Here is a 9,749-nt window from a genome sequence, read left to right as displayed (position 1 = left end):
CTCTAGTGGTACTAACTACAATCTCGGGAAGTATTCCTTCAATAACATCTTGATACTGTTTCGCCCAATAAATATTAACTTTGGCTAATGTTTCAACTTTTACTCTAAGGTCTTCGTAGCCACTGAGAACGTCGTGACTAGAAAGAGTATCCTGAAACTGAAAACAAATCTCAATTTTGAAAAAGTCGTTCGAAATATTTGATATGCCAAAGCGCAAACTAACATGTTGAGCTTAAGAAGGTATATCGGGGTCTGAGGGAAGTGAGGACCGCAGGGGGGGATCCTATGCTTTTCTTATGGAACTAAAACCCGCTACCAACTTGAAAAAATTTAATTCTATTGAAATTTTTTGTGATAAACATTATCTATATAGCAAAGAAATCTACTCAATATGCACATAACATACATATTGAAAATCTTATATATAAAATTCTCGTGTCACAATGTTCGTTCCCGTACTCCTCCGAAACGGCTTGACCGATTCTCATGAAATTTTGTGAGCATATTGAGTAGGTCTGAGAATCGGCCAACATCTATTTTTCATACCCCTAAATGTTAAGGGTGGTCCACCCCAAAATTTTTTTTTTAATTTTTTTGGACAAAATTTTTTATTTTTATTTTTTTATGATGTGGCTTTAAAAAATACATACAATCCTAAATTTTCACCCTTCTACCATCAACCCCTATTTTTTAATAGCGATATTAGTAATTCAATAATTTTCAACCCCGGTCGATAACTGATCAATTATCACTTGATCATTTTTTTATCCCCGCCAGGCGTCGACCGGTGTCACTTCTGACCCAGTAAACAGCACGGAGTAGGGATGAGATCTCTCTCACACAATGAGCCGTTNAAGTCAAAGAAAATGTTGGATGCAATTTTGAAGGTTCTGTGATAGAAATTACATTATTACTCACTGTTCGTGTTTTTCATCTCTATTTTAGTAATGTTACAAAAGTTTTGCAACTATAACTAATTTTTTAGATATAAAGTTTGCTGAAAAATATTTATGTTCCTTTGTTATTCTGTACAAATGCTTTTATCTCGTGTATTATATTAATCAAGTAAAGAAAACTGTATGTAACCCTAAATATTGCTGGGGAGGTACGGATTACGATGTTTTTATAAACCATTAAATACATTAAAAGGATTTATCAACTGTATTTTTTATTCCAATAAATATATCACAGCTTCCTATCCTTTTTTAATTAATTTAGTTTTTTAAAAACATTACAAAAAATAATCTGTTGTGGATAATTTATTGTTGATAACAATGTATATGGGATTTAGGAAAATTGTATGTGTTTCAAATCAATTTCGTTTTTATCAAGTCTTTCAAATGTATTCCCTCCTTGCTGTCAGCTGATTGCGACGTTGCCACCTTAATCCTCAAGTCAGACAGAACTGCAATTATTGGTTTCTGTTTCTAATTAATACAGCTGTACTATGTTCAAAACTTACATTAGTTTTACATAAATGAATAAGATAATACTGTGTACTATCTATGGAAAAGTTTTGTTTCACAATTTCTACATTTTTTCTCAGTTATGGGCAAAAAAAGAGTCGCACCGTCCATCTTCGCCATATAAACCTGTTAAAATGAACAACTTTCAACAATATCTCAAAATCTAGATTCAAAAAAAAATTCAAGAAAATATGACGCACAGAGGGAGCACTGGGTAATACGCTATATAAATTTTAGTAAACCCGATATACCTCCTTAACTCAAGTAATCGCGTCTTTAAAATTTGTAGACACCCTGTATATCAATTTAAAAAAAATATTTATTCTGTAATGGAATAAAATAAAAAAGCTGAGGATGAAAGTGAGATAATCAGTGAGAGAAGTGAGATAATACGTAGATTTGTGCTAGAATTATTAAAAGAATTTTTTTAAATCAATAAACTTTAAACACTCAATCAACTGGACTTTAAATGAAAACTGATAAATGTAATGATGTTTCTTTTGTAAAGTTACTTACTTGTTGCAGCTGCTCATCAGTAGTTAATTTTTCAGCAAGAGCCAATATCATGTCTGATAGATAATATACTTCGTTCAGATTACCGTTGAAACTAAAGAGTAGAAATCACATTGACAAATTGTTTATTTCTCTCAATATCTCATTTCTTACATGAATTGTATATATGCAATACTGCTCCCTAAAAACGACGTAGCTGCCTCGATTCCCGCAGAATTTGATAAGACTGACCCGAATACAACCATAGTGTCTTGTCTCTTGAAATATGCAGTAATGATGGGTACACCAAGCTTTATAAGGTAACTAAGGAATATACCAATTAAAACATTACCAGCAAAAGAATACATGAATAAACAAATTCTTAAATTTGCATATAAAACTAATTTAATGCAAAGCGTGTTCTAAATTCGCCTTCTACCGAAATATTTTTGACTTTGAATAATTTTATTTTGTAATTTTAGAATATATGTTTTTTTAATTTTTTGAACACAAACTACAAAATAACAAAAATTGGAACTGAGTTTCTAATTAAATGAGATTGAAAAATAATATTAATAAATAATAATANAGCTGCCTCGATTCCCGCGGAATTTGATAAGACTGACCCGAATACAACCATAGTGTCTTGTCTCTTGAAATATGCAGAAATGATGGGTACAGCAAGCCTTATAATGTAACTAAGGAATATACTAATTAAAATATTACCCGTAAAAGAATACATGAATAAACAAATTCTTTAATCTGCATATAAAATTGATTTAATGCAAAGCGTGTTCTAAATTTGCCTTTTACCGAAATATTTTTGACTTTAATTTTATTTTGTAATTTTAGGATTTATATATTTTTAATCTTTTGAACACAAACTACAAAATAACAAAAATTGGAACTGAGGTTCAAATTAAATGGGATTGAAAAATAGTATTAATAAATAATAATATAGTTCAGAAACTCAACTCGATCTAAATTATTGGATTATGGGACGGACAGTTTTAAATCTATATCAAGAAAGGTCGTAATGAAGGACATTATAGTGTTCTTACTTTACTGTTTCGACTTTTCCATAGAATTTATACCTATATCATATTATTCTAATCAATCTATAGATAAGTTCTAAATTGCCACTTACTCCTTAAGAGTCTCTTTATCTTCAGCACATCCAAGTGCCTGTAAAATATCATACTGCTCATGCACCGATGTTGATGACTCGAATACTGACCATAGGAACTTCCAGTCTTGAGTGACGTTTTCACTATACCTTATACCGTTACAAAGTATGACTGGTCTTAGATTGTAGTCCATCATACTAAAAATAAGTTTCATTGAAATGTATTTAGTTATACACTAATGCAAACAATTAAAGGGTCAAAAGAATTTCCGAAATTCTTCCGTAATTTTTGACAGACTGTATTTAGGTGAAAAATGGTAGTATCGGGAAATAAAAAAAGCATTTTGAAGTTCTAAGATTATAGTTTTTAGATCTTTCGGTCGAAATTTTTTAGGAGTTACGGTTATCATGCAATTCTAAAAAATAGAGTCACAAAAAAATTCCAGGGACTTGGAAAATTTTCAATTTTCAACTAAGCCATTGCATGGGCCAGATAGCTTGTTTATTCAGCTTCAATTTCCTTTTTTTTAATTTTCGATACGACTATTTCTCATCGATATATCGTACTTTTAATTGGAAAAGATCCTTTTGTTTTCAATCATCGATATCTCGGCGACAAATTGTCGTACAGAGAATTGAAGGGCAGTTTCGAAAACTGGATTAAATTTCCTACAATATGCTGCCGCAGCTTGTTGGAAAAAAAAATTTTTTCATCTTTCACACGCAGAAAAGAAGAAAATTTGCAAAAATTTTTTGTCGCGCTATTTCTTAGAATTGCTTGAGAAGCGTAGCTCCTAAAAAATTTCGACCGAAAGATTTAAAAACTAGAATCTTAGAGCTTCAAAATCCTTTTTTTTTTCAATTCCCGATACGACCATGTTTCACCTAAATACAGTTTGTCAAAAATCACGGAAAGATTTCGGAAATTCTTTTGACCCTTTAATTGTTTGCATTAGTATATATCAAAAATAAGAGAGAAAATAATACTCATAGAAACTGTTTATGTTTTACTTTTTGACATGATCGCTCTGCTTCCTGACACACTTGGTCTACCTATTCATAAACCTGAAGGCGTTTTTGGTAAAAAAAAATATTTTGGTGCAGTTCTTAACCAACTTTGTAGCTGAATCATCTGTCATTGTAAATCAGTTTTTTGAAACATCTAAACAATAGAAAATGTGAGCGCTAAGTTCAGACACTATGGTGAATATTACTTAAGGTACTTATCTCAAATTTCATAGTCAACAATATTCTTCCTGAGTGGACTTCTTTGTGGACAAGTAGACTAGGTGCGATAGAGGAATATGTTGAAAAATAGAACACAAAAATATTGGTGCCATAAATTTATTACCAATTAACTTATTTGTATACACTTACCTTGTCTGATTCTCTTTGAAATTGGCAAACTGTTCAGTGGCAAAACTGATACATTCTGAATGACCCAACTTGCAAGCCCATTCGATTATCATGACATTTTTCAATACATCTATTTGTGTTTCATTTTCTTGAGTAGCTAACTCATGGTCCGGAATGTAGATAACATTTTCCATTAGACTTAGAATGTACATCTAAAAATTGTTTGGTAAATTCCTAAATGTAACATCGGAAGCACTAAGGTCTCTTTAACTTATTCCTGCAATACAGACCTACCTTCAATCTTTCTTCAACATCTTCATCCTTCATCTTCCCTAAAAGGTATGAAAATGCATTGAACGCAGAATACCAGGGATAATAATCAGTTTCGTAGACGAGAGTATCTGCCAATTTAAACGCTAAGGAATAATCTACCTCTCCTATTCTAGCAATGTTAAATACGTCGTCAATCACCTGTGCTCTGCTTAGGGAATGAATCTCTGTCCTCTCAGTCTCGTCTTGAAAAGCGTTGATAATTCTTCTCCATAATTCTTCCTCGTAGTTCACTCTGTAATGGAATCTGCCTTGGATATTGAACAGAACCCAATTGTCTTTATGTATGTCGACATATAATTCTATGTTTGGAGCATAATATACGTTAATACCCATTTCAAAATATTTGGTACTGGAAGTGGTATAGCTTACTGGAATAGTCCATTTTATGTCGTCGCTAAAAGTTGTGGTGTTGTCCGTGGGATAAACAAAACGCTTCTGTAACAAACATTAGATTGTTTAAACATAATTGAAAATTTTGTATATGAATATGAATTACTTGTGAAAATGCCAGAGTCTCTTTCTCGTCAGTGGATGTATCTATTTTGACACTTAACAATGGGAATCCAGCAGTGAAGGCCCAGGACTGGGCAGCTGAATACAAATCTTGTATAGTATCGGCTTTAGTTAAATCTTCTAGCATGTTCAAGCCATCCGTACCTGAACCAGTTCTAAAAAACAATTTTATATGAAAGTTTATTCACATTAGAAAAGACGGTAGGAGTTATTGGCATTCTGTTAATACTGTACAGGGTGATCCATAGACGTACGACCTAAGGCCGTACAAAAATAGCAATACCGGAAGCCAGGAAAATTTTTGATTTTCTGAAAATTTTGACCCGGTTTTTGATGATTTATTACACTACGGCATTTATACTGCAAGTTTCGGATCAATACTTACATACATTTTTAAGCGACGCCGTACGTACTTGCTGATTCAGGGGTTAGGAATACAGGATGCAACCCTCTACTTTAGCTCCCATTGTTTCAAGTCGTTGAAAAGTGTACAAAATGTAAATGTAGCTACTATGCCGTCTGAAAATTATGGTTAATGCAAAAGTTTATAAACAGTTACTTGTATTTTGGAATTTAGTTTTATTTTTTTTTTCGATAAGATTATTAATTCCTGTACAGCAACCACTTTTTTGATAAAATATAACCAAAAACTATCGTACTAAATCATGGCCGGTTATAATTAATGGTACAAATTAAAAATTCGAATTAAAAAACAAANTTTTTTTAGTAAACGGATACAATTACAAAACTTTTCTGATTACCGCGTCTACCGTTGCTCAGGAAAATAATATTTTTATTTCCACATCATAAAAATAAATGTTATTAATAGTTCCTTATGACTACAAGCCCATCGGAAATTTTTAAGGGTTATTTGCCGTCTATTCTTCTTTTCTTCTTGGTACAGGTGAGTACACAGGTAAGTTCGGCATAACACTAATAGCAGCCAGGAAAATTTTCGCCTTTTTTGGTGATTTACTACAGTACGGCATTTATTCTACTGCAAGTTTCGGATCAATACATAAATATCGATTTGACATGATTATTTAACTCTCCAAATAATTCTTAGCAACTATATCGTCTGAAAATTATGGTTAATGCAGAAGTTTATAAACAATTACTTGTATTTTGAAATTGAGTTTTAATTTTTTCGATAAGATTATTAATTCTTGTACGGCAACCACTTTTTTGATAAAATATAACCAAAAACTATCGTACTAAATCATGGCCGGTTATAATTAATGGTACAAATTAAAAATTCGAATTAAAAAACAAAAAAATAAATTTTGAAAATTTACAATATTTTGAAAATTCCTTGTTATAAACTAAAAATGTTATGGCTGTAATTGACTTTTCATAAGTAAAAAAAAATATAAAAAAACCAATGCCGTACATTTTTAACTAGTGGATTTAATATAGCTGATAATATTTTTCATTAAATTTTTACTATATTTTTAGGTCATTAATAAGTCCAAAATGAGTTTATCCTAATTTCAAGAGAAATTTAATTTATACCGTAGAAATTATGATGGCATTGTCTTTAAGATTAAAAAAAATTGTGTATAGAAATTTAATGACTTGTATTATTAAGTATTATTTTTAAATAAATATAATAACAAACAATTAATTTTAACTCAATATTCTTGAGAATTCCTATATAAATACTTACATTTAAAACAGTGATACAATTATATGTTTTGAAGTAATAGTACTCTCTCATTTGCATATTTGCAACTTCTGTTACAATAATTGTGATGAAGCCATTGGCATACAATATATGTTTAAAATTAGTAAAAATAATTTAAAAGTGCATTTGTTACAAAAACAACTTTAAGATTGTTGTGAAAAAAAATTAATTTCAAATTTATAAAATTAATAATTTTTATATCGACCTATGGCTTTTTAACGGCATATTACTTAAAAAATATTTTATTTATTTTAAATAATGTTTTAGCAACAATGCCGACCATCTGAAGCATATGCTTCATGAAAAATGTACGGCAAGGCCAAAAATGTCATTATCTTATAAAATAGAATTAAAATTAGTGAATTTGATGTTGGTTCAAATCACCCCCTATACGCTACTTACAAATAGAGAGTTGTGCCCTGCATTTCTAACTCCTGTATCAGCAGATACTTACGGCGTCACTAAAAAAGTTCTCTATGTATCAAACCAAAACTTCAGTATAAATGCCGTATTGTAGTAAATCACCAAAAACAAGGCCAAAATTTTCAGAAAATCAGAAATATTCCTGTCTTCCGGTATTGCTATTTTTGTACGGCATTAGCTCGAGGTTAATTTTTTTTGTATAACCTATTTACTTTAGAAATGCCGTACAAAAATGTTTTGCCCCCCCTTGGTGGACAGGTTTAGCTTACCTGTGTACTCACCTGTACCAACAAGAATTGACGGCATAGTTTCTAAAGTTATTGTTATATGCGGTAGTATTGATTTATATGTAATTCATGCTGGTTCAAATGACCCTTTGAAAATTTCAGATGGGCTTGTAGTCTATTAAAATGAGCCGCCGTTTCTTGAAATCATTTAGAAGTTACGACAACTTAAAACTTTCAAGATGGCGTCCTCTATACTGTCGTTGCTATGGCAATAACAAAAGAATTAAAACAAAACTAATAAAAGGTTTAACAGTGTATCTNCAGTAAACTGTGTTTATCCAATTTATTTTCAATTCCCCATTCGTTGGTAATATCTGACTCATCAGAAGAAAGCGGTTCTACGAAAGGCATGGCATCGTACTGCATTGCTTTTTGAACTACGTCCACTACAAATTGGTTTGTAAATTCGAATCCCTCATCAATCTAAATTGGAAATATCACACATTACATTCTGTTGCAGACTATAGTAGTATTAGAATAATACAAACGTTTATACACCATTATAGAAACTTTTAAGTACATTGGAAATACTTTGTTGGAGCTATAAGTCATATTGTTTACCTTATTCGGAATAATATATTTAAAATACATCGGAACAGCTTCGTTTGCCCAAAAGTCTGACCACCACGTGGTCGAAACTTCTCCTCCAAACCATTCGTGACTTATCTTATATGTCATAGCTTGCAGTATGTTTTGAGTAACCTTGACAGTAGTTTTATCGCCTTCATCTAACAGATCTCTTTCTCTGTAACAAAAATGTATTTAATATAAAAGAAATTGAAAATAGTTGAAAATTACTTGTAGACAAAAAGTCCAAAATTCCCCATATCTTCGGAAAAATAATCGGGTACAGCAACTTGATAGCATTCAGTGTCGCCTATATCCTGGAAAGATTGTCCAGTGAAGTTACTCAATGCATCCATGATTTGACCATAGTGGGTTCCAGCAACTTTAGATGTTAAATCTTCAAAACCAGACCGTGTCAAAAATTTGAAAGTATATTCTTCGTCGTCTGCATAAGAAAATGATGTTTCTTCAAAGTTAGAAACAAAAATTGAGACTAAGTATGTCGATATTTTTGGAGTCGGTTGAAAGGTGACTGTCAGATTTTCCATGCTAAAAGTAAAAGTAACTGGTTAATAATAACTTTCAAATCTTTACAGGATCTTTACTTCCTTTTTAATAAAGCACTTACTTAATAATGTAATCTTGAGGAATACTGTTGCTCACAGGCATAGTATAACTAACCGGATTTATTATTTTGATAGAAAAAGTAGCTTTAAAATCCGGTTCGTCAAAGCAAGGGAAAGCTCTCCTCGCGAAAGTTGGTTCAAAATATGATTCGATCAAATATTGCTTCTTGCCATTATCCGTATAACTTGTTTTAACCAAACCACGTCCATCAGTTTGAGAATATTTACCTTCATATTCAATGTAGAGAAAATTGCTTCCTTCCATTATATTACCACAAGAACATTTCACAATGTAGTTATCTAGACTCTCATACGTACAGTTAGTGTCACCATTTACAGTTAGATATGTTATTGTGACGAATTTTGGATCAGCATGGAAATAAATGTCTTCGACAACGGAGGATTCATTAACCAAGTGGAAGGTAATGTTCACTGTTCCGCTAAAATCATCATTTGCTGGTTCGATATGCAGGAACAGGTCGTAATTTTCTGGTACCAAGTCTTTTGGTAATCTAAAGATGGTGGTATCATCTCCGCTGTCTTGCGATAATGTTGGTTTGGTTATTTGAAGAAGAATTAAAAAGAGAACTAGTATTTCCTTTCTTGTCGTAGCCATTCGTGCTTGTGTAATTTAACTTGATGAAAGTGGACCTAAATCACAAATATTTTGCTGTGGATTGAAATATATTTACAACAAATCCATAAATTATGTAATTGCACTTTCATTACACCTTCCTTGAGAGCAGTTATCTGATATATGATAAAAAAAAATCATAGTATGATGTTATTTGTGGAATATTAAGGTACTTGAAAATTAAATATCCAGAACTATTTGCCACATTCAGTAGAAGGGTATGTAAATTTCAACAGAACAAT

The 9,749-nt window shown here is 31.4% G+C and overlaps 1 protein-coding gene across 1 annotated transcript; it reads right to left on the bottom strand.

Moving 5' to 3' along the window:
* Positions 1-16: 16 nt before the first annotated feature.
* On the bottom strand, positions 17-9,518 carry LOC108916172 (aminopeptidase N-like; the record flags this gene model as incomplete). Its single annotated transcript, XM_023456837.1, has 13 exons — positions 8,876-9,518; positions 8,479-8,796; positions 8,242-8,425; positions 7,932-8,103; positions 5,742-5,805; positions 5,270-5,441; positions 4,735-5,208; positions 4,462-4,652; positions 3,106-3,282; positions 2,474-2,656; positions 2,133-2,282; positions 1,983-2,073; positions 17-151 (listed from the first exon to the last, which is right to left on the bottom strand). Coding segments are annotated over exons 1-13 (2,925 nt in total), but the record flags the coding sequence as incomplete, so codon positions are not given.
* Between the last annotated feature and the right edge of the window lie 231 nt (positions 9,519-9,749).

Source organism: Anoplophora glabripennis, unplaced genomic scaffold (assembly GCF_000390285.2).
Source record: "Anoplophora glabripennis isolate ALB-LARVAE unplaced genomic scaffold, Agla_2.0 scaffold3036, whole genome shotgun sequence".
NCBI lineage: Eukaryota > Metazoa > Arthropoda > Insecta > Coleoptera > Cerambycidae > Anoplophora > Anoplophora glabripennis.
This window is presented reverse-complemented; position numbering and strand designations above follow the sequence as displayed.